The sequence below is a fragment of the Melanerpes formicivorus genome, unplaced genomic scaffold (assembly GCF_026170545.1).
Source record: "Melanerpes formicivorus ecotype bairdi unplaced genomic scaffold, bMelFor1.0.p_v2 SCAF_18, whole genome shotgun sequence".
NCBI lineage: Eukaryota > Metazoa > Chordata > Aves > Piciformes > Picidae > Melanerpes > Melanerpes formicivorus.
In genome coordinates, this window is record NW_027142370.1 from 9432172 (window position 1) to 9457333 (window position 25162).

The 25162-nt window shown below is 46.6% G+C and overlaps 1 protein-coding gene across 1 annotated transcript in view; it reads left to right on the top strand.

The window, feature by feature from the left end:
• UVSSA (UV stimulated scaffold protein A) overlaps nucleotides 1–24956 on the top strand; it is a 50368-nt gene extending 25412 nt beyond the window's left edge. Inside the window, exons 8-13 of the mRNA XM_068149560.1 lie at nucleotides 6234–6411; nucleotides 6763–6915; nucleotides 10676–10859; nucleotides 11927–12038; nucleotides 17914–18097; nucleotides 21712–24956. Of these exons, the coding sequence (XP_068005661.1) occupies nucleotides 6234–6411; nucleotides 6763–6915; nucleotides 10676–10859; nucleotides 11927–12038; nucleotides 17914–18097; nucleotides 21712–21805 (905 nt within the window). The 3' untranslated portion in view covers nucleotides 21806–24956. The remainder of the gene's footprint in view (nucleotides 1–6233; nucleotides 6412–6762; nucleotides 6916–10675; nucleotides 10860–11926; nucleotides 12039–17913; nucleotides 18098–21711) is intronic.
• The last annotated feature ends 206 nt before the right edge of the window (nucleotides 24957–25162 follow it).

The window sequence follows — 25162 nt, forward strand, 5'->3', positions numbered from 1 at the left end:
AAACAAGCCAAATTTAAAAGGGGGGAAAACAGCACAACCAACCCCAACACCTGCCTATTCCTTTAATTTGTGATGGTTTCACAGGGATTGGATACCTGTCAGAAATGACACATATTTGACATCTCCATCCCTGATGTACACAGAACCCTCAGAGATAATGAAGTCTGTGATCTCCTGTGTTAATTTTGTTCACACACATTTGTGCATGGAGAGATGCAGCAGAGCTGATACTGAAGCACTGAAGCAGTTCAGAAGCAATGCCCCAGACACTGACCTGAACCTTCTGCTCTGCAGGTCTGTGTGAAGTCAGCTTTGAAAGTGATGTTGGCTTGGTAGTGTAGCAACTTGTGCCTCAGCCTTGCACAGCTGTATAGATTTAGGCTGGAGATTAGGAAGAAATTCTTGACAGTGAGGATGGTGAGACACTGGAACAGGTTGCCCAGGGAGCTTGTGCATGCCCCCTCCCTGGAAATGTTAGTGTCAGGTTGGATGAGTCCTTGAGAAACCCGGTTGAGTGAAAGGTGTCCCTGCCCATGGCAGGGGTTGGAACTAGATGATTTTGAAAGTCCCTTCCAACCCAAACCAGTCTTTGATTCTATGACTTGTCTGTGCAGCTCCTTGTGCTCCCTGAGTGAAACAGATGCAGGTTCTGCAAGCGCTCCAGAGAGAGGTGAGGAGACTGCACCTGGACCACTGGGTTTCCCTGACAGACCTGGAGTGTGTCTGTGCTAATAACACACATTACATAGATTCATAGATTCCTAGAATGGTTTGGGTTGTAAAGGATCATCTAGTTCCAAGCCCCTGCCGTGGGCAGGGGCACCTTCTGCTAGCTCAGCTTGCTCAAGGCTTCATCTAACCAGGCTGGGGACATCCAAAACCTCCCTGGGCAATCTCAGCTTGACTGAGATTCAACAAGTAGGAGCCAGCAATGGTGCTGATTTCTCAGGAAGGTCTCAGTCCACGACACTTGTTTATATTCTAGCTCTGTCTTTTCAATTAAACTGAAGTGAATCTGAAGTAGCTACATTTCTTCTAAATCCACACAGCTGAGGAAACCTGGCCTTGCTCTTTCTCTGAGTTTGCACTGAGGGGCTTTTATCTCCCCCTAATCCCACCATTTCTGTCAGGACATAATCTCTTTCTCCAATTTACATTTTAATTACAAGGCCAGCTGAACTGGCTGAAATCAATAACGTCAGCCTTCAGCGGGCTGCCTCCAGCTGAAAGCCCAGCCTCTCTCTTTCCTCCCATCGATTTCTCCTCTCACCACAGCCTCCTTCAGTGCTCCAGGCAAATGGGTGCCATTTGGTCAATTGAAACACGAAAAAGAGAGAGGGATGGGGATTTGAACATTTTTATGATTCCCTCTGCAAGCTGCTGCTGGAACAGGCTGAGCCCTGCTGCTACTGTGCTGGTGTTAGAGAAGATACACAGAGCAGCAGAGTTCTGCAGAGGGGCTTTACTTTGAAAGCTGCACTTAATCCATCTATAGCTTAAAGCAAAACCCCAGCCTGACACTGGGGTGTCTGTGGGGCACTGCTGGCTTTGTCTTGTTAGCAAAAGCTGAGTCTCTGGACAGATGTGGTTTGCAGCAATTCACAGCAGAGGTGCTGCTACTGATGCTGCAGTGTATTTACCTTTAGCCACTTTCCTGTTAATGGTTTAAAATAAGAAATCAATGGGAGAATATTTTGCTCTTGTAACTCTTAAGAATTCCTGTATTGATCTCTTGGATGTGATTTTTATCTATCTAAATGTCACATTGTCCATTTATCTCTCTTGCCTTTTCTCTGTGCTGCTGACTGCTTGTCTCTGCTGTTCACACCTTCTCCCCCTCAGACAAAGTCAGGGTGGTGGGTGAGTAGTTGTGCTTTCCATGGGCATCACAGGAGAGAGCTGGAATGTCACTGGGGCTTCCTGAGAACTTACATTTGAATAGAATAGGAATAGGAATAGGAATAGGAATAGGAACAGACCAGGTTGGAAGAGACCTTCAAGATCATCACATGCAACTTATCATCCAATACCACCTAATCAGCTAAACTATGGCACCAAGCACCCCATCAAATCTCCTCCTAAACACCTCCAATGATGGTGATTCCACCACCTCCCCAGGCAGATTATTCCAGTGGGCAATTACTCTCTCTGTGTAGAATTTCTTCCTAACATCCAGTCTGAACCTCCCCTGGTGCAGCTTGAGACTGTGTCCTCTTCTTCTGGTGCTGGTTGCCTGGGAGAAGAGACCAACCCCCACCTGGCTACAACCTCCCTTCAGGTAGTTGTAGAGAGCAATAAGGTCTCCCCTGAGCCTCCTCTTCTCCAGGCTAAGCAATCCCAGCTCCCTCAGCCTCTTCTCACAGGGCTTGTGTTCCAAACTTACAAGGCACATGTATATATTCTCTGAAGAGAAACAAATGTCAGACAGCTCCCTGCTCCCTCCTGGCTTCCAGTTTGTAAATAGTACCCATGGAAGCGCTCTCAAAGCTGTTGCTTTACACAGTGTGTTGCAGAAAGATGTTCTTCTCCTTAAACAAAACAAAACCCAACCCAAACCAACCAAACAAAAAGGCAATTTGAAATGCTAAATTCAGCCTCAGCAGTTTTGTTGCAGAGTGGTAGGGGTTGGAAGAGCCCTCTGGAGATCATTGACTCCAACATCCTGACATGCTTTTCTTAGCTAACCTTGTTGGTACCCAAGGGCCTTTGGTAGCTGTTTCTGTCATAAAAGGAAGATTGCTCTTCCAGATCCTCATGGTTCTACAGTGTGCTTATGACAGAATCTCTTGGGTTAATTCTCTTTCACTGTGATATGAAGCACTGGAGAATTTTTTTCCTTCTTAGCCTATGGCAGGAACTGAGATGCAGTCCTCTCCTGCCCTCTTTCCAGATACATAAATCCAAGGTTTCTTCTTTAACATTTCACTGAAGTGCTGCTTGAAAAACACATTTCTAGAGGCACCTTTATTCCTCTTCAGTGGCAAGTCTCATAAATGTCACGAGATCATTTTGTTTGCTGCTCAGCCTAGATACTTCTCAGCTTAGTTCCATCCTGTTATATTTAATTGCCATTATTGCTGATCCTTCTGCTGATTTTGACACCCCAGTGGGAGGATTTAGAAGGGTGGATCTAGTTTATGTAGTGGGTGGATCTAGAAGGTTGCAGCTCAGCAACTTCATCTGTTGTCTGGGGTCAGGCAATGCCTTCCATGTGCTCGCACCCCACAGGTTGCAGGGAATGTATGGTACAAAGGAATCAAGGGCAGGATGAATTACTGCAAGACATTATAAGGTTGCAAGAAGGGACCAGGGCAAGCTGCTCTGATTTTGTTTGTTATAAACAGGTTTTTCCCTGAAATGAAAACTTTTTCTGTGAAATAGCCTCAAAGCAATCTGCTGCCACAGCTCCTGCAGTTTCCCACGCAGAGGGCAGGTCGTACCACATCAGCTTTTCCATTTGCAGTTGAGATCTTGTGAGACATTTAATGATTAGCAAAGCAAGAATACTTCTGGATGCAGCTTCAGGGCTGGCTAGAAGTGGGCAAGAGACAAAAAGTCCCGACAGAATAATGGTTAAAAAATGTGAGGTAAACTCAAGTTGTTTCTCATCAGAAGGCTGAGGTGTTTGCTTAAAATTCCAGCCTTCTGAAACCATGAGGTTTTGTGTTGATTTAGTTGTCTTTTTCTGGGGAGGTGGGACCTCACATTTCAATAACTTGATTTATAAAGAGGCTTTCTGCTGGGCAAATGTAGTCCTGCTACATTAGTGTGAGAGATCACGTCCTTCTCTTTTAGCTGTCGTGGGCTGAAAAGTTCTCGGTGCCTCTGCCTGTTAATAGAGTTGCTCCTCTAGCTCAGCAGGTAGAGGCATGTGCTGTCCAACTGCTCAGCCTGTCTGATTGCATCATTGCAGTCCCTGCTGTCTCATCTGCCTTCAGCAAGTAATTAAGTTGTCCCACCACTGAGCTGCTGGTGCTGAACATCACTGCCTGCTACTGCCTTGCAGTGAGCTTGTCCTCAGGTGTAGCTCAGGCACTTGCTGTCTCTTCAGCGTGCTCTGTGGGTGTGCTCATTGCTTCTGCCAGCACTGGGGTGTTTTATCTTGTGTGGTTTAGTGTCTGTGAAAGGAGAACATCCTCTAGGTAATGCTTTTTGCAGATATATTTAGGAATCTAAATTCTTCTTCCCTTTGCCAATCAGGAAGAAGGGGAAAAAAGCTGTTGGGTTTAATATTCCCAGCTCTGAAAGGTCAGTGTGGTATCTGAGAATCGTTTCACCAGAGGTGCTCCCTTGCCAGCCTTGCTGGGTGATGGTGGTTCCTGTTCTCATCATAGTTTCATAGTTTCATTCAGGGTTGGAAGGGACCACAAGGATCATCTAGTTCCAACCCCCCTGCCATGGGCAGGGACACCCCACACTAGATCAGGCTGGACAGAGCCTCATCCAGCCTGCTCTTAAACACCCCCAGGGACGGGGCCTCGACCACCTCCCTGGACAACCCATTCCAGGGTTTCACCACTCTCATGGTGAAGAACCTCCTCCTCACATCCAGCCTGAATCTCCCCACCTCCAGCTTCATTCCATTCCCCCTAGTCCTATCACTACCTGATATCCTGAGAAGTCCTTCCCCAGCCTTCCTGTAGGCCCCCTTCAGATACTGGAAGGCCACAATTAGGTCTCCTCGGAGCCTTCTCTTCTGCAGACTGTACAGCCCCAACTCCTTCAGTCTGTCCTCACAGGAGAGGTGCTCCAGCCCTCTGATCATCCTCGTGGCCCTTCTCTGGACACGTTCCAGCACCTCCACATCCCTCTTGTAATAGGGGCTCCAGAACTGGACACAGTACTCCAGGTGGGGTCTCACCAGGGCTGAGTAGAGGGGGAGGATCACCTCCCTCGACCTGCTAGCCACACTTCTCCTGATGCAGCCCAGGATCTGATTGGCTTTGCGGGCTGCAAGTGCACACTGAGAGCTCATGTTGAGCTTTTTGTCCACCAGCACCCCCAAGTCTCTCTCCTCAGGGCTACCCTCCAGCCAGTCACTGCCCAGCCTGTATTTGTGCCTGGGATTGCCTCGACCCAGATGCAGGACCCTGCACTTGCTCTTATTGAACTTCATGAGGTTGGCTTGTGCCCACCTCTCCAGCCTGTCAAGGTCCCTCTGGATGGCCTCCCTTCCCTCCAGCGTGTCTGCTGCACCACACAGCTTGGTGTCATCAGCAAACTTGCTGAGGGTGCACTCAATGCCACTGTCCATGTCCCCCACAAAGATGTTGAATAAGATAGGTCCCAGGACTGATCCCTGAGGGACTCCACTTGTCACTGGCCTCCACTGGGACATGGAGCCATTGACAGCCACTCTTTGGGTGCGGCCATCAAGCCAGTTCCTTATCCATCTAGTGGTCCACCAATCAAACCCATGTGTCACCAGTTTGGAGACCAGGATGTGGTGTGGGACAGTGTCGAAGGCTTTGCTCAGGTCCAGGTAAACGACATCAGTTGCTCGCCCCTCGTCTATTAATTTTGTCACCTGCTCATAGAAGGCCACCAGGTTGGTCAGGCAGGATTTGCCCTTGGCAAAGCCATGCTGACTGTTCCCAATCACCTCTTCACTATTCTTTTGAGCGAGTAGTGACTCAGTCACATGCTGCACTGAATGTCCCACTCAGAAGTGTTCCCTCTGTGCCAGGCTTTCAGAGTCTCAGAGGGGCTTCCCCGTGAACATCATGAGCACTGGAGCAGGTTGACCCAGAGAGGTTGTGGCTCCAAGCTGGGCAGAGCTCAAAGCCAATCTGGTCTGGTAGAAGGTGTCCCTGGGCCCATGGCAGGGGGGTTGGAACTAAGTAGTCTTGAAGGTCCCTTCCAACCCAAGCCATTCTAAGATTCTATGGCTTCCTGCTAAGATACCACAAAGACCGAATCACACAGGAGTAAATGGATGTATGCTTTTTCTTTCTATTGCTCTTAGATGTCTTTTTGGGACTCTTAACTATTAAACAGTAATGCAAACAGTTCCTTTCTTCTTGATTTGCTGCAGTTAGTTGCTCAGTGTGTTTCTGTTCCAAAATAAGAAATATTTCCCAGGCACTAATGTCACTGTCCATGAGTGGGACTGGTGTCTCAAGTGCAAACTGCAAGCAGGAAGATGTGTAGTCAGCATCATGAGCTGCTTGGTGCCACGGGAAGCATTGAGGGTGGAGAAGTGAATTGCTCCTAAACATGGAGTCTTTTTGCAGGGCTAGAGCCTCAGTCACCTCCAAAAGCACTGGTGGGGAAGACATCAAAAGGACCATCTCCTCTGAGCTCTCATGCCCAGCTGAAGGGGAATGAAGATGAACTTGATCCAACCTGTGCAGCTGCCACACTGAAACTCATTAGAGACAAACTACCCAAGATACCACCTCCATGTGCCAGGTGAAGTTGATGTTGCAGAAACCTCTTGCTCTTACCCATATGTATGAGTCACAGAAGCAGCCAGAAGAGTGCTCAGGAGCTGGGCAGAAAGTTAAGCCAGCTTAGTTTCACTTCATAGTTACAACTCTCTTGCTGGAATGTGCCTTCCCTGGTTAATACTTGGGATTTTGTTAGTAATTGCACCAGGATCTTAAGGAACCTTTTACTGCACACTTGGTTGGGTCCTGTAAAGGTAGTCATAGTCCCAGAGCTCAGATAATACCAGCTTTGGTGTGAGAATTTAATGGAGAAAAAAGAGAAGAAGTTGTGCTCATTGCTGTTCTGTGTTGACTTCTCATCTCTTTTCTCCAGTGACTCTGCAGCTACTGAGCCAGCAGCCCTGGAAGTGCCTGACAGCAAGAGAAGAAAACTAGAAGAAGAAAGAGCTAAAGCTCCTCTCATGCCTTTTGGATTAGATCTTCACTACTGGGGCCAGGATCAGCCCAGTGCTGGGAAGATACTCAAGTAATGCTCTTTTTCTTTTAAGACAAATTAAACAAATACAGAGATCTCTGTGTCCCCAGAGGTCATGCAGTAGGCTGGCTGCTGTTTCTTTGGATAATTGCTTTTCTTCTTCCCCTTGTGTTGTAGGACCCATACAAACCCCTAGAAATTCTACCTTTAAACGTTATTTGTTTGGAGAGGATGTGATGCTAATTAAATCTCCTTTGATGCTTCAAAGCATATTTTTTTTTTGCTGCTCTTTTCATGTTTCTGTATTATTTGCAGCATGGCATCACTCTCTCCAGTTTCAGTTGGTACCTCATTATGCAAAGTGCTGTGCGAGTGCAGGGTAGACATTCCCTCTGCCGGACTCTTGGCGGTCTGAACAGCTGACAGACCAAGCTACAGAAAGGCTGTGGAGGCGCTAGGGGCATTTATCCTGAGTTTGCAGAGTGGTGACTGGGGAAATTGATCTGCTTGTACAGTCACACCAGAAAGAGGAGGGTAGTTACAGGGTTTGCATTTGGATCTCTCACTTTCCATTCTGGGCTGGGAAGGTTTTGTGTTTCTTAGACATGAAGCACAGTGTCACAGTAAGTAAGGTTGGAAGAGACCTCAAGGACCATCGAGTCCAACCTATCAACACAGACCCCATGACTAGACCATGGCACCAAGTGCCACGTCCAATCCCCTCTTGAACACCTCCAGGGATGGTGACTCCACCACCTCCCTGGGCAGCACATTCCAATGACGAATGACTCGCTCGGTGAAGAACTTTCTCCTCACCTCGAGTCTAAACCTTCCCTGGCGCAGCTTGAGACTGTGTCCCCTTGTTCTGGTGCTGGTTGCCTGGGAGAAGAGACCAACCCCTTCCTGGCTACAACCACCTTTCAGGTAGTTGTAGAGGGCAATGAGGTCACCCCTGAGCCTCCTCTTCTCCAGGCTAAACAATCCCAGCTCCCTCAGCCTCTCCTCATAGGGCTTGTGTTCAAGGCCTCTCCCCAGCCTTGTTGCCCTTCTCTGGACATGTTCAAGTGTCTTGATGTCCTTCTTAAACTGAGGGGCCCAGAACTGGACACAATACTCAAGGTGCGGCCTAACCAGTGCAGAGTACAGCAGCACAATGACTTCCCTGCTCCTGCTGGCCACAGTCAGCATTGCTGACTGAAGGGAAAGCTTTAGCCCTTCTGGGGAGAGGAGATGGTGGCTGTGCATCAGAACTTGTGTCTAGCACTCAGATTTTCAATCCCTTTTTCTTAGCACTAGCATTTTTATGTGAATGTTGGGATGCAAAGTCCTCCCTCTCTGCATAGATTCAAGTCCACCAGAGCTCTAGTGGCAACGTGAGCCACCTCTGGCTTCAAAAGGCAGAAGTCCTTGCCTGGTTGGGCTGCATATCAAACCCTCAGCAGCCTTACTCTAACTTGGTTCTTTCCAAAAAGCTTCATCCATAGTCATAGAATCATGGAATGGTTTGGCTTGGAAGGGTCCTCCAAAGGTCATCTAATCCAACCCCCCTGCAGTGAACAAGGGGCATCCTTCACTAGATCAGGTTTCCCAGAGCCCTGTTGAGCCTGACCTTGAAGATCTCCAAGGATGGAGACTCAACTGCTTCTCTGGGCAACGTGGTCCAGTGCTTCACCACCCTGTTGCAGAAAGAAACAAGAGGAAAACTTTACCCTTGCACCTGAGTGCATGAAATGCCAAATTGCTTTTAAATCAGTGCAAGCCAGGCAAATTTGGTACCTAAGAGTGCTTTAAACACAGTCGACCCAGGCTTTGGGTTCTATCTCTTGTGGTGTGTCAGCTCTTCAGAGCCTCTCAATGGTTAAGATTTTTGAGCAGGGCATTTGTCTGTGATAATGCCCAGAAGGTAGTAAGGCTTTATTTTACATTGCAAATGAGTTATTCAAGTCATAAGTGAAATCAGAAGCATATTTCACTGCCTGTCTGCCCTGTGCTGTACTGGTTTATTTTTATGCTTTCCAATAAAATAGAGGGCACACTTCTGAGCCTCATAGCCTATAACTACAGCTATGCCAATCTAACTAAAGCTAATTTAAGTAACTCTGCACACAAGATGCCATTGGTCCCTGGGTATAAAATATATTTATTGGAAAATTAAGGTAGTCATTGGCCAACTCCTTTCACTTCTCTATATGCACACATACTGCATGCTGTCTCTGTAAGACGTCTAGGGGAGTGGGGGGGAAAAGGGCAAAGCCAGAAGTCATACAGCACATCTGGAATGTGTGTGGAATTTGAATTTTTAAAACCAGAAGTGGAAAAAAGGCCTTTTCCCTTCACCTGTTTTGCACTGCACATGGTTACAGCATTTACAGTAAATCAAGGTTTTGGTAGTGAGAATGTAGCTGCCAGGAAGATGCTTTTCTGAAGCAGTTTCAGCTAGGCAGTGGTGGAACTGTCACCTCTAGAAGGTGGACTTTATGAAAATTCCAGGGTGAAACTTTCTCCTTACTTCTGCCTTCCCTCACAACTCCTTGAGCTAGTTTATGAAGTCTTAACCTGAGTTTATAAAGCTGTGGTAGTTTTCTTTTTCCCTTTTGGAGAAGGGGTGTATGCTGCACAGTGTTGTACAGTGGGGAGACTGCTCTGCCAGCTTAACCAGCATGGCCCTTAGAGCTTCATCTGCCTTCATCTTTGAACTGAACTGGCTGAGTCTTGGGGTCAGAGTAAAGGAGTTGGTGCAGCACGTCATGACTTTGACTAGTAGATTTGAATCTAGATGTTTCCAGTTTGCTTGCCAGAAGCAGCAACCATGCAGGCTGGCTTTATTTATTTATTTATATCATTATTTTTCCTTTTTAACTTCATATTTACTTCAATTTGGGATGGGATTGCTGGTTTGCTTTCAGCTTCAGGTGTGTTGAGTTAGACATCTAAGATTAAGTTGGTCATCCTAACTTCATGATTAGGAGAAAGAAACCTTTACCATCAGACATGATGCAGTCATTGCCTCTGAAGATTAGCACTAAACTTAGTCAGGTAATTGGTGCCTGGGGTTGTTTCTTGTTACAGACTCTTGCCTAAAATGAAATTTTGTGAATCTTGTTGAGAAAACTTGAGAATGCTGCATCACTCTGGGGTCCTTGCTCCCCTTCTCTCCTGCTTCCCATGTCCACTGTCATGGTACCAGTCTCCTTTGTGTATTTGCCTAGATATGTCTATAAATAGAGGTAAGAGCTACAATTTTAAAATGGGTTTTCATAGCTTCATTTCCTAGAGGAACACCCCAGAAATTTCTCAGGCTTGGGGGGACACTGTGTAGGAGAACCTGGAAGAACCAATCTGTCAGGCTCAGCTGATTGCTCTCTTCTTGGTCTCACTGTAGTCTGCTGCTGCAGGAATCCAGCTGCCCAGAATAAAATCAGACAGGCTCAGTTCAAGCTGTTTCCTCCCTGATCTATCTTCTGTGTTTAAGCATAGGAGTGTTTTGTTATGAAGAATGTAAACTACAGAATTACAAAGTTATTCACTGGAGCTGGATATTGGCTAAGTGGCTCTGAATGTCAGATCATGAACTAGAGCTAAGACATGTAATAGGTTAGCAGGTTAAACAAGAAATCAATAGCAGCCAGGCTTTGGTGCTGTTTTAAAAACATCTTCATCATACAGGAGTCAGAAGAGGATTCCTGGGGTTTCTGATTCCTTGCTAAGGGCTTCCCTTCCTCTGGCGTGTCTGTGCGGCACAGGATGGTGCTGACACCTCGATGTGCTTCCTTACAGCTTTCTGAATCCCTTTCCTCTCTTGTTTTCCCAGGTTTACTTCTGAGCATCGATTTTGGGCACCCAGTGAAGTAGAGGAAGAGGTGGAAAACAAAGAAATCAGTGAAATGTTAAAAACCAGATACATAACCTTCGCTGGCAAGTTTGAGCCGGTGAAACACAGATGCCGAGCGCCGATGCCTGATGGGAGCCTGTGTGCGAGACAGGATCGCATTAAGGTGGGCACCAAGCTGCACAGCTTCCAGGATATGTGCCCTGTGGAGCACATCTCCTTCAAAGGTGGCCATAAACATTTATTTCACATTATAAATACAGCTCAGGAGAGTGGCAGAAAACTCTGTCTGGTGAGGTGTGCTGTTAATACTTGCCTCGTACTCCTTCTGGTCAGGGAGCTGTAAACGTTGAAGGAACTCTCCAGTATTTCTGCCACTCATCCCAGGTATTTATGTTGCATTTCTTGCTGTGATACGAGTAGAGCAGACACAGTTAGATGGTTGCTGAAAAGTTTTCTTCATTTGGAGGCATATTTGATATGCAACTGTTTTTAGAACCCTGGGTGTTTGAGGGAGAAAGTTTTGATTTATACAATAAGTAGCCTTTATGGGAGCTAAATCCCACACAGCCTCAGATTGAGCCCCGTGGAGCAGGAATACTTTGTGCTAATATCCCTCCTCTCCCTGTCTTATCTGAAATAATATAGGTGCATTAAAACACTTTCAATGGGATAGGTAGAGGATAGGGATGTAGCATAAACATCATCATTCAACACGGCAGTGATGCCCTTGCTCCAGGCTTGACAGGATGTGCATCCTACCCCTTAGAACTTAGCTACTGGAGCTGATTTCTTCCAGATTCTGGATATTTTAAACATGTGGTGACTATGGGATTCTGATGCATTCTAAAAGGGACTGGGAAGCAAGTGGGGACTGGGTGCAATCTCTTGGGGAGATTCCAACTGGAATTCAGAAGAAAATGTTTCCCCATGACAACAGCCAGACATTGGAATCATCTCCCAGGGGAAGTGGTGGATTCATCTACATTGGTCATGTTTAAGACTCAGCTTGACAGGGTGCTGAGCCTTCTCATTTCAACTACACCATCACCTAGAAAGGTTGGATCAGGTGATCCTTGGGGTCCCTTCCAACCCAGCCTTCTGTGAATCAAGTGTAGAGGTCTGTTGCCTGATTCCAGTGTCTGGCTTTAAGATGTGTTCAATAACATGTAAACATTTTCTTTTCATTAAGAAGTTTTGAGAGAGATTTTCTTTCCCCCTTTCCTTCTGAAGTGCCCTTTCCATGGGAAGATAATTCCTCGGGATGACTCTGGGGTCCCCATCAACGCAGAGGACAAAGCCAGAGAAGAAAGGATGCGCTTGGAGAAGCAGGCAGCTCAGCCAGGTTTGTGTCTGCAGAGCACCATAAAAAGGCATGAAAAACATGAGGCAGAGGTGGGAAATAAGCTCTAAATGTAAGCATGCCACCTCTGTGATGTGTGTGTTTGTGTATATATTGTGTGCAGTGTTTACAATATCTACAATTACTTGTGTTACACTGAGAGACAGAAAATGTAGACAGAAGTTGGGCAGCAGCCTCAGTGTCCAGTTGGGCAGCAAAGCGACAAGCTGTAGAAGGATGAGAGCCCGTTCTTCTGTTGCTAAAGGCAGAGGTTGAGATCCACAGGGTTTGGATCATAGAATCAATAAGGTTGGAAGAGACCTCAAGGACCATTAAGTCCAGCCTGTCACCACAGACCTCATGACTACTAAACCATGGCACCAAGTGCCACATCCAATCCCCTCTTGAACACCTCCAGGGGTGATGACTCCACCACCTCTCTGGGCAGCACATTCCAATGGCCAACAACTCTCTCTGTAGAACTTTCTTCTCACCTCCAGCCTAAACTTCCCCTAGCGCAGCTTCAGACTGTGTCCTCTTGTTGTGGTGCTGGTTGCCTGGGAGAAGAGACCAACCCCTCCTGGCTGCAACCTCCTTTCAGGTAGTTGTAGACAGCAATAAGGTCTCCCCTGAGCCTCCTCTTCTTCAGGCTAAGCAAGCCCAGCTCCCTCAGCCTCTCCTCATAGGGCTTGTGCTCAAGGCCTCTCCCCAGCCTCGTTGCCCTTCTGCTTTGCCCCTCCTCACATTCTCCTATTTGAATGTGCAGAGATTCTCACATGTGTGGTGAGTTTGGATGCAGATGTACACAGAGCAAGGTGAACTCTCTGCTCCAACAGGTAGAGCACAATGTTCTTAATGCTTCTCAGGCAGACAAATTCTAGCTTTTATCTTAAGGAACATGTTTAAGGAGGATTAAACCCATTTCCTGGGGAATGCTGGATAGTAACTGTCTCCATGCTGCTGAAAAGAGGTCATCTAGTCTTGCTGGTCCCTGACAATTGTGATTTACCTAATGCCATGACAGCACCATTAGGATCACTGTGTGGCCACAAATTTTGGCAGGGTGGGGGTTTTGTCACAATGTGGGAACTTGTTTTTCCCTTTATCTACACATAAGTACCATATTCTGTATCTACTCACTTACCACTTGTGCCCTGTTTCTGTTCAGCATCACTTGAAAAGTCTCTCACCTGGGGAAGCCTTCACATTGGGCTTGACTCTTTGGCATTGGAGCTACTCTGCATGTCCTAATAGTCACAGTGCTTGTGGTGGGCTGGAGGGAGGGAGGGAGCAAGCAGACCTGTGCTGTTTCATTGTGAACATGTTGTTGTGCAGTTTGTTTTTAAACAGTGGGGATAGGCAGCAGCACTAATAGCCTTCTCCCTGCATCCTGGCTGCTCTCAGGTGTGGGATGCTCTGGAGGGGAGGCTTATCCTTCCTCAACATTATTTGGGCATTTTTAGCCAAGATAAAGTTCTGTACTGCTAGGTGAGGAATGCAAGCAATGAATGCACAGACAGGAAGGCTTCCAAGACCTTTTAGCAATAGTACAACTAAACCTCACTAGAAGATGGCAGATTTTTGTGGAGCTCAGAGGGGTCTGGTGTCAGGAAGATACTGGAAGCTGATGGACTTGCAAAGGAAGACAAGAGAGGGATCTATGTAGCAAAGTGTAATTGGAGGGGACAGATTTGTTTTCAGAGCTTTTATTTAATCTACCTTCCTCCAGGAGGTCTTAGTTGTCTCTGCTTTAAGCTATTTATTCTAGGTGAGTATTCTGCATTCTAATTGTGCCTACCCATAGGCTATATCATTTTGAGAGCTTGCAGTATGCTCCCTTTGAGGAGTTAGGTCTCTCTCAAGCTCTGACTCAGTACTTTACCAGTTTCACAGTCACATTGTTAGTGTGGCTGCTTAACCTTCCAAGAAACCCCTGCAGAGTACAGCTGACAGCTGTTTATGGCACCCAGAAAGCTCTGTGTCAGGTGAATATGCATTAAACCCAGAGCTAACCCACACAGCTTCCTTTAATGCTGATTTAGCCATCTCTGAGTGTGTCTGCTTGACAACTACCAGCCCCACACCAATGTAGCAGTCACTGAACGTCTCCTGGTGTCCATGTGTGCTGGGAAGTGCTGTGTTTGCAGGTAGTCCAGGTGGAGTGAAGGAATGAGGTAACCTAAACTGGCATCCAGCCAACAGCATGGCTACAGCAAAACCAGGGCAGGGCTGTGGATGTTGTGCCAACAAGGACAGTTTCCAACTTAGTCATAGAATCATAGAATTGCTTTGGTGGGAAAAGACTTTTAAGATCCTGGAGTCCAACCATCAACCTAGCACCACCAACTAGCAAATGTGAAGCTGGTAGGTGATTTTTGAGGCTCTGGTTTCAAAGTAGAAGCTGATACTGTGGCATAAAAATCACTTGCACTGAAAAATATTGATTTCTGTATTTTTTTTTTCCCTGTGAAATTGCCATTGCTGGAGGCCAGACATAATATTTATTTTTATTACAGTGTCAGCTGGGTGTTGTTAGAGGCTTCTCACCTCTGGCCCAGGAGGATGTGTGTGCCAGTTCCAAAGCAGTGCTGACATTGCTGCTGCATTATTGAGTGCTCTGTTAGGCTGAGATGTCATGCACAGGTCCAGCCCCAGTGTCTGGGGAGCTGCTCAGCAAGCTGTGGCACTTCATTTGCTGGACACAACCTCACAGATTTTCAAAGCCATGCACACCACATCTCATTAAATACTTGTAGCCACTGTTTTTTCTTGAGGGGGGGTTTCTTTCTGTGCTGCATTTAGGTTGGACGTTAGGAGGAAGCTCTTCACAATGAGAGTGGTGAAATGCTGGGACAGGTTGCCAGAGAGGTGGTTGTCTGGAGACACTGAAGGTCAAACTCAGTGGGGCCCTGGGCAGCCTGATCTAGTTGGAGATGTCCTTGCTTACTTTAGGGCAGTTGGACAAGATGATCTTTAAGGGTCCCTTCCAACCTGATGCTTTCTGTGGTTATATTTATTTCACAACATTTTCATTAACCTTTTCAAATGGTCTTTGGTTTATTTTGGGCTTGTGCTTTGGGAATTGGTTGGTTGGCTGGCATGGGCTTTGTCTTGGCTTTTTCACAAGGGACTTGAAGCAAGGCTGAACTGTGCTGCTCTGGGAAATAGAAAAGTGGGAAACCTTGTTCCCAAAAAGGTGAAAAATAGGGGGAAATGGGGTGGGACATGGGTGTGCTTTGGTCTCACGTTTGAGAACATCATCTGCTAATGGTGACAGCTTGGGAAATTTTGACAAAAGCATGAACATCTGGGGATGAGTTGGGGGGGTAAACTGCACCTTTAAATTCACAGAATGCCAGGTTGAAAGGGCCCCCAAGGATCATCTGCTCCAACCTTTCAAGGTGATGGTGCAGTTGAAATGAGCTGGCCCAGCACCCTGTCAAGATGAGTCTTGAAACTGTCCCGTGGAGATGAATCCACTGCTTCCCTTGGGAGATGCTTCCCACACCTCCCTGTTGGCTGTGGGTTAGTTTGTGGAGAGGAAAATCCTGATGTCAAACTAACCAAGTCTCTGTGATAATGGCAGTGTTTTGCCATCACTGCTGCTGCTGTTCAGGGGCATTTTTTAACCTGGTACAAATTGTTAAGCTCTGGCTGGTCTCCACACGGTGATGCTTTGGCCTCTCGAGTCCCGAGACAAGGAACCAGGAGGGATTGCCCTGCGCCGCTAATCTGCGGCCTTCATCCTTTGCCAATAGTTTGCACACAGGAGCAAATTAAGTGCCTATTTTTTGTGTCAGCCCTGAAGAGTATCTGGTTTTTCAGCCCTTAGTGACTTGTTAACAAACAGGTATCAGGGCAGGCTGGTGCGGGCAGGCCGCTGGGCAGCCAGATGTGAAATAGCATCTCTTTACTAACTGCGGTATCGATCCCCGCCTACCCTGCCCAACTGTGTCATTTTCTTTTCCCTGCTGCTAAACTCAGTAACAATGTCTGAAGAGCTTTAGGGGCCCATCAATGCTCAAAAAGGCTGCTCTTCCTTGGCATCCTATTGATTTTTCTCAAAGGCTTTTAAATTGCTCCTTCATTTTACTCAAATGCTCATTTCATCTCGACTGGACGCTGGAGGTTTTTTGGCCTTGTGTTTAAACAATTGCTCCTTTCACTGGGTGCCTAAACTGTGACGCCTTCTTATTACTGGGAGATAAACTGTTTAGACAGTTTTCCTTAATCTTGGATCCTGTATCTGAATTGTGCTGCTCTGTATTCCCTCACTTCAAATAAAAAAAGGGAGGGGGAAAAAAAAATCAGGTCTGTGAGCTCTCCTGCTCTGTCAAGTATATGTGTCCTGTTTTTTCCTCCCCCCTCTGCTCTCCTCCTGCTCAGCTCCTGCACAGCTTCACTTCCCTCATGCTTTTTTTGGTGGGTTGGATTTTAATCAGTCCTCGCTTTCATGGCTTGTAGTGGCTTAGATCTAACCTTTCCCTGGAAAATTGCTCTGGGGTTCCTTAAACACCCTCCTCTTAAGTGAGGACAATTGCCTCTGACCTCCTGGAATGTTGTTAGCAATATCTGTCACCCTCGGTGACCATTTTGGTGTGTGAGTGGAGCTGCACAGTGGGTTAGGACTGGTCGGTTTTCTCTGTCTACACAGGTGGGAAATGAAGGCAGTGGGCATTTGGTGTCACAGCTTCTGTAAGCAAAAATGGTTGACTGACAGCCAGGGAACTACCTGACAAATGACTTACAATTACTGACTGTTAAAATGCACAATCCTGATATTTCTGCCCACTTTGGACCATGTTATTCTTTGAAGTGATGCTTGCTGGATTTCCCCCCCCTCCCAACCCCATATGCTCAAAGTCTGTAATATAAGGGCAGATTTAGATTGGAAATTAGGAAGAAATTCTTTACAGTGCAGGTGGTGAGACACTGAAACAGATGCCTAGGGAGGTTGTGGCTGCCCCTTCCTTAGAGGTGTTCAAGGCCAGGTTGGATGAGGTGTAGTGGAAGGTGTCCCTGCCCATGATAGGGGGGTTGGAACTAGATGATCCTGAAGATCTCTTCAACCCCAAACCATTCTATGAATAATGCAATGCCTTTTTTACTACATTTCCCTTGAAGATACCCATTCTCCAGCCACATAGGATCATAGAATGGTTTAAGTTGGAAGGGACCTTAGAGATCATCTACTCCAACCTCCTAGACTCAGCTGCCCAAGTCCTCAACTCAGCTGCTGAAGACCTCAACATTGTCACTTTCTATCTCATACTGTCATACCTTGTCCTGCTAGGCAGGACTCTACCCTAAAGGCTGAAGACCATGGCTGCCTCAAAGAGTTGACAGCATAAACTGTTCATGCTCTTCCCTGTGGCAGCATCTGTCACCAGAATCCATTTCTGTGGTTGGCTTCTGAGGTGCTAAGGTTTTGATGAAACTGACATGATTTTGTTGTGAGCTCCTGTGCTGCTGTTGAGAGAAGAACCTGGATTTAGATAATTAAACTGAGGAAGCATGGGATGAAGTGATTTCTTCTCCAGATGCAAACCTGGGCTCATGGCAACCAGAGTCATGTTGTCTTGTTCAAGAGTGCTCTTTAGGTGTCGGATACCTGTTCATGTTTTGAAGCAAATATGGGGTTTGATGTAGCAAAGATGGAAGTGTTGTCACCTCAGCTCTGCTCAAAACTTGTTGTGTTCCATTTCTTTAGATTCATTTTTTAAGCTTATTCAGAGTTCATTTCTACAGATAAGTTTCTCATATACCTGAATGTCTAAACAATAACCACAGCATTTGTGTCACCTCCCTTGCGCCTTGGGAGGCTGCAGATCCTGCCTGGGCTGGGAGTTTCTAAGTGCATGCTTTGTCTTTTAAACAGAGTGGAGGGATCCAGAGTTCATGAGAGAAGTTGAAGCAGCTACAGGAGTGGATCTTGGCTCTTCTAAAACTAATGGGAAAGGAGAGAAAAAGAAAGGGAAGAAGAAAAAATACCCAAATCTGACAGACCTGAAGCAGCAGGCCAACACTTCTCGCTCCCGGCTGGAGAAGAAAGTCTTCAATAAGTAAGAGGCTTAAGTTTCTATCCCCTCTTCATTGCTGTTTCCCTTTGTTTCAGTGGCACTTTGTGTTTCCACATCATCATGCACTCACTGAACAACTCTATCTGCTACCTGCAGAGCTGGAAAGCCTTCTCTGTCTCTGGAGGGTAAAAAGCAGCTGGTACTGCTGACCGTAGCTGTCTCTTTGAGAATGATTTTCAGCTCATTTACCATTTTCCCTGTGAAAGACATTTTTTCATCCTTCTCAATTATTTTTCTTTTTGAAATCCTTTAACTGCTGTGGTGGCTTCTCTGGGTGGTGTTGCTCAGATGGCTGCTGCTTTATGTGTGCATGCAGTATTGGAGCTGGAAAGAAGACAAATGTGTGGAGTGACACAGCCTCCAGCATCGGATACGCTGTGTGGTGTAGGTGGGGAGCAAGGGAGTTTTCCTTTTGGAAAGCCTGAGATGGGCTGTGCTGAGCAGAACTTCAGTTAATAAAAGCATCTGCAAAACCCCTTTGCTCCTGGCATCTAATGGTGTCTTGAGGGACCCTCAAGGCTCTGGTGTATGCTCAAAGACCTTCCCAAACTTTGCTGCCTGGACTTCCTGGGAGTTTCCTCGCTGAGTGTGCTCAGTTGCTATCTGCCTGATGCCTTCTGGTCCCATCCTGTGGATCACTCACTGACATGCTGCCATTGCATTTTTCTCCTCCTTTATTGCCTCCTGCAATTGTTTTGGTTGAAAAAGATCATCCAGTCCAGCTGTCAAGCCAACACCACCCTATCCACTAAGCCATGTCCCAGAGTGCCATGACCACATTTCTTAAACACCCCCAAGGGCTGTTACTTCACCACCTCCCTGGGCAGCCTGTTCCAATGCCTGACCACTCTTGCAGCAAAGAAATTTATCCTAATCTCCAGCCTGGACCTCCCCTGGTGCAATTTGAGGCCATTTCCTCTTGTCCTGTGACTTAATACTAGGGAGAAATAGTTTGAGAGCTCATTCAACTGATTAAGAAAGGCATTTTGATCTTTCTGTTGTGGTCTTCCTTCACTTAACCCCCACTGGTTGCTGTAAATTCTGAGGACTGGAGCCTGCTGCAGATCCCTTTTCAGTCTAAAAGTTTGGAGGTGATAGTCCCTGTACTAAAGATATGTGGACACAGAATTCTTCTCACTGTGGTGCTGTTGCTGCACATCTTCCTGTCCTCCCAGCTCCTGTGCAACCTATAGCTCTTGGCCTATATGCAGCTGAAGGAAAAGCTGGATGGCATTGAGACATGTCAAACAACAGTGTGTCCATGACTGATGTGGACACTTTAAAGCAGCCACACTACCTCAGTGCGATTCTATCCTCTTAGCAAGCTAAACGAGTTCTAAAACATATAGGAGCTCCATGTCCACTCTGCTGTGCTGTTTCTGATAGCTAACCTTGGTTAGATGTGGCTGCAGCACAGATTTGCTCAAGCATGCTCTGTGCTCTATCAAATGGGGAGCAGCTGTAGTGGCTGAGAGAGTTTCACCTGTCAGAAATGAAGTAGTTGAAGGAAAGTGAGAAGTGCAAAGCTGACAGATAAAAAGCTAAATGATTACTCTAAAATCATTACTGGTGGGTTATTCCCTACATCTACTACTTGAGTTGAACAGCAGCCAAGGCACAGAATTCGTTCAAACTCAGTGTTCCCTCCTCTGCTGTGGTGGTTATAGTGACAAAGCCAAGCCCACATCCCTTTTAACTACAGAAGCAGCCTGTTTTCTGTGAAATTCTCATGTCCCTGATCTCAGAAGGCAGAGATGCACAGCTCAGAGCTTCCCATCAGCTTCAACAAACCAAAGTTTCAGGCTGGCTGTGGTGTGCAGTGGTTTGTGCTAATGATGTTGAGTGTGTCAGTGCCAGGCATAAGCAATCAAACCTGTCATGTTTTTAATAGGTTTCATGCTTTGCAGCACTAAACAAGATGATAACCTTGGCTCCTTCTAACAACCCCAAATTACTTGAAATGTAAAGGTGATAAACCCAGGCCCTGCTCTGCCAATAAAGCTAAGTGAAATTGCACACAGATCATCAAGGTGGGATCTCATTTCATTTACAGTGTCGCACAATCCAGTGGCGCTAATGTAAAACCTACACGATATGAAAGTGTCAAGGCCACTCTCCACTGCTAAAAGCTCACTTTTCTACTACCAATTAGGCAATATTTGAAGTGCAAAACCATGAGCACATTTTCCTTACTCTGGTAACTTTATTGGCAGAATTTTGCTGGAAGCATTCCCCTCCCAAGGTGGTTTTTCAGGGTGGGGGTTTTCAGTACGGTCGCTGCTCAGAAAATCTTTAATCCCACCATTTAGAAGTGTTATTAGGAAGCAGCCTCTGTTTTCAGGTGTTTCAAAATGGCTTTTGAAATAAGCTGTTAGGGAGCAGTTAGCTAAAACAGAGGTCAGCTTGCCTCTCAGAGCCACAGGAGCAGAGCTGGGATGGTGTGTAGGGCCTGATCCTGAAGACGGCTGGTGCAAGCTGCCAGGAGCCTGTCTTGTCTTCATGTTACTGCAGGGCATGCAGCATCCTTAGAAGGGATGAAGGCAGACTGTGACAGCAGGCTGTAGCAGCACTAGACTGGAAACCATCCTCTTTGTGTGATGGAACTTGCTGCCAGCATCTCTGATGTGCAAATCAAAGGAGACATCAGCTAGTGTGATGCCCTTAAATGGGTGTAGCCTCTCAAGGCCAGCCTTCAGCTGGACATTGTGTCCAGAGAAGGGCAACAAAGCTGGTGAAGGGTCTGGAGAACAGGTCTGGTGAGGAGCAGCTGAGGGAACTGGGGTTGTTCAGCCTGGAGAAAAGGAGGCTGAGAGAAGACCTCATTGCTGTCCTCTACTCCCTGAATGGAGGTTGGAGTGAAGTGGGCATTGTTCTCTTCTCCTGAGCATCAGGTGATAAAGTGAGAAGCAATGGCCTGAATTTGTGCCAGGGGAGGTTTAGGTTGGACATTAGGAAAAATTCCTTTCCTGCAAGAGTGGTCAGGGATTGGAACAGGCTGCTCAGAGAGCTGGAGTCACTATCCCTGAAGGTGTTCAAGGAAAGTGTAGACATGGCACTCTGGGATGTGGTTTAATGGCCATGATGCTGTTGGGTTTATGGCTGGACCCAATGATCTTAGAGGTTGTTTCCCAGCAAAACAATTCTGTGATTCAAACCTCCATGCTGGCCATGCCCAGGTCTTCACAGGCATGTAACAGACAACTTCCTTTGCCCTAAGGAGATTCAGGGTGACATCTGAGCACACCTGCAAATAGCAGGCCCTGGTAGATACTTTTAGTTAATGTTTTTTTCCCCCCAAGAGCAGCTGTGTGCCTCTCAGAAGTGGTGCTGGGAGGGTGGCACAGCCATTAAACTGAGAGGCTTTAATTTGTTTACTCCTGTTAATAAAACCATTGCTGAATTAAAGTGTTTGTATCGCTGCAGCTAATTGAGTTAACAAGACAAATTTGTTCAGCCTCATCAGGGCAGTGTTCAGAAGCCTGCTAGTGATTAATCATAGCTCCTTTCTCCCCCCCCCCCCCCAAACATTCATAAACAGTCTGTGAGGCTGTGGAGCATCTACACAACTGGGTTTATTCTTGTTTTGTTTCTTCCAGGGGTGCTGTGAAGAGGGTGGTGAAAGCCATGAACCGAGTGGACCAACGAAAGCACGAGAAGTTTGCCAACCAGTTCAACTATGCCCTGAACTGAATGGTTCACCTTCCTGCAGCTGCACAGATCCTTTGTCCCAGGGCTTTGTGTTTGCACTGAAATGCTGGGGCTGGGGGGGTTTGACTGGGGTGATTTTTTTTCTTTTTAATTGGTTTAATTTATTTGATAAAGGACATTAATTGTGGCAAGGCTGTGGTGATGTCAAACAGGAGGCTTTTAACAGCTGATAATGCTTTGACCTGTTCATGAACTACAGCATGTGTTATGACTTGTGCATACTCTGGGTAAAACACTCAGATTTGGGGGCTTTTTCCTTCCTAAGGGACTCAGAATCACAGAATGCCACGTTGGAAGGGACCTCCAGGATCATCTGTTCCAATCTTTCTAGGTGGTGGTGTAGTTGAAATTAATTGGCTCAGCACCCTGTCAAGCTGAGCCTTAAAACTGTCCAGTGTAGGGGAATCCACTGCTTCCCTTGGGAGGTGAATCCAATGTCACTTATTACTCATTATATATATATCAGCTCATGTAATTTATTCCTCCTTTGCCAACATGTGTTTTTAATTTGCCTTCACTTCCATGCTGTCAGAGCAAAGATGCCTTAAACACAATGGGATTTCTACCAGAGGTGACAACACACAGACTGTTAGCTCACCCTGCTCCTCTAGAGGGTGTCCCACATCAAGCAGCACCTCTGAAGACCTCTAGTGTACACCCTACAGGAAGATCCAAATCAGCTGATGTCTTCAAGTAATGAATGGGGTAGAGTTTAATGTCAGCAAGCTGAAATCCAGGAGCTGATTCAGCTTTGGCTGCTGTGGCACCAGTGGTAAAGCTGAAGTGACAAAGGTAATCCCAGTCTGCTGCTTGCCTTCCTGAGGTGCAATCCCAGTATCTTTCAGAGTTACATCTGGAAAGCAGGCTGTGAAATCTTGTAGGAATACTCAGAATGCTCTGCAGTTTAAATGATCCCAGAAAGCTGCAGTACAAGGTGAGAGTGTGAGGTTTTAAAAGTCATGGCAGTGGCCTCCAGTGAACTGCCTGGGGTGAATCATCTGTAATCACATCAGACTGAAAGCTGAGGGTCCAGATGGAAGCACAAGCACCTAACCCCAGGGAGCTGCTCTGCACACTGAGCTCCAGCAGCTGGATCCAGTGTGTTTTCTGGTCACTGGCTGGGAGCAGATCTCCCAGACCTGCTTTGCTGGCTGCAGTCCCAGCTTAACCAGAGTGAGCTAAGAGTTGACCAGCCATGCTGTGCAGGGTTTGATGGGTAAAGCAAGTCCAGAGTATCAAGGAGGACAGGGTGCTTGAAAATCAATTTCCAAGTGAGCTGCAGAAGCCTTCAGTCAAATAGTGAATACAAATTAGAATAGATTCTCTGCAGCACTGGCTTAGTCACTCACCTCTTGGAGGTGTTTCCTCATGCATCAAGGGACTATAAAAATTAAACAAGGAGAAAATTTAAAGCCCTCAGTGTAGCTTCAGACCACCTCAGACAAAAGCTGATTTACAGTTCTGCCAAATACCTTTTGACTTGCACAAGTACTGCTTGGAAAGCAATTAATGCAGGATCTTGATAGTTTATCTTGCAAGAGCTCTGCAGCTGGGAAGATGTTTTCCTCTCCAACACAGATATTTAGAAGATGTACTTCTGAACTACCAGAAATAACAGAGAGCCAGAATTTCAGATGGTGCCCACTGCCCTGCAGAGCAAAGCCACTTCTGCTCTCAGCCTGGCTAAGCTGGCAGTGAAGGCTTCAGCTGAAAATGCAGACAAGGACAAATCAAGCTCATCACCAGGAGAGCTGAATCTAACTGCTTAAACTGGTTTTACCTCTTCTTAAGGATAAAGGCATACACAAAAAAGGAAACCAAACAAAGCCAGCAATAACAAACCTCTGACACTGGAATGTAAGGTAGGTCTTCAGTGCTGGGATCCCAGAACAACCTGAATGGGAAGCTGCTTTTTGAGGTTAACAAGCAAAAGAGCCACAAAGGTCTCTGTGCCACTGTTCCAGAGATCCTTGAGCTTGCACAGCCTGAAGGGTTCATTACCAGACCTGTTTTTTCCCCTCCCTGTAAAAAGAGAGGGGAATTTATACTGTGCTGTCCCTCTTTGCTGTGGACAGGAGAGGTCAGCACTATGAAACTTCCAGCTGGCAAGGGGTGCACTTTACCTCAGGGAGTTCCCATTTGGGGCCTTTTGTAAAATAAGCCCAAAGATCAAGGCTGGAAAGAAAAATGGCAGAAATCTGTGAGGGAAAAGCATCTGGGGAAGTGGTGCTGTGCAGTTACATCAGCTCTGGACCCAAGTGATCCACCAGTTAAACCTGATCCTCTTGTATGATCTGGGTGCTTTGCCCACTTTCTTCATCCTAAACACAGGTGTGCAGAGCCATTTCTCCAGAGTGCTCCTTCCCTGCAGAATCTGCAAAATCAAGGTTTCCCAGAGGTGGTTTGGGGGTGGCCAACCCAGAGGCAGCTGCCTGGACCTCAGGCTGGGTCATCAATGACCTTTCTAAAATCTCTACTTTTCTGTTTCCTCTGTGGCAAGAGCTCTCCATGTCAGAGGGGCAATATACCCAGCTGGATAGGAGAGTTTTCTGCCTTGAAGCAAGGAAGATTGTTGACTCCTCACAGGAGAATGTGCTGAACACACATGCTCTGGAGCACTGTCTCTGTGCCAGCCTGGCCTCTGGCCAGCACCCGCCTTCCCCCTCAGCCAGCACTTGAGAAACCCATGCCTGAGAAACCCCTGTTAATTACTGCCTCATTTAATCATTGTTCTTCTGCAGGGGCAGCTCAACATAGAAACACACAACAGGGCTTGAATTCTGCCACCTAAGCATTCTCATTAGACCTGGTCAGACACAGTCTAGAGGGTCTGGGGAGCTTTCTCCCTTTCCTGAGTTTCTCTGTAGCTCTGCTGGAGGAAAATGTTTGTCCACAGGCCCAGAAAACCTTCATTAAAGGGATATCCTTTAAGCTCAGAATAGATCAATCTGATTTTTAGATGCACCCCACCTCTTTGTGCACTTTACTTACAGCAGTTTCCAGATCAGTCTCTGAGCTCACCGGGTTTCCAAACATCTCAGTTGCTAAACTCTGTGACATTTCCACTGGGACTTTTGTATTCCTGCCCTCAGGGCTTCTGGGGGAAAAAATAAAACACAATGCAAGCATCCTTCACGTGAGGTCTGCTGTGTGGTTTCATCTTTGTAACTCACACAGGTGCCTTCACAATGGTACTGGGACATATTTTTGCTCACTGGGTTTGATTTCCAGGTGTCCAAACACCTTGGCTGCCTTGGCCCTCAGAGTAGTGTTGAGGGGAGCAGCTGTAATGTGGGTGGAATATTGTGTATTCCTGAAAGGACATGGAAAGTCTGAGCT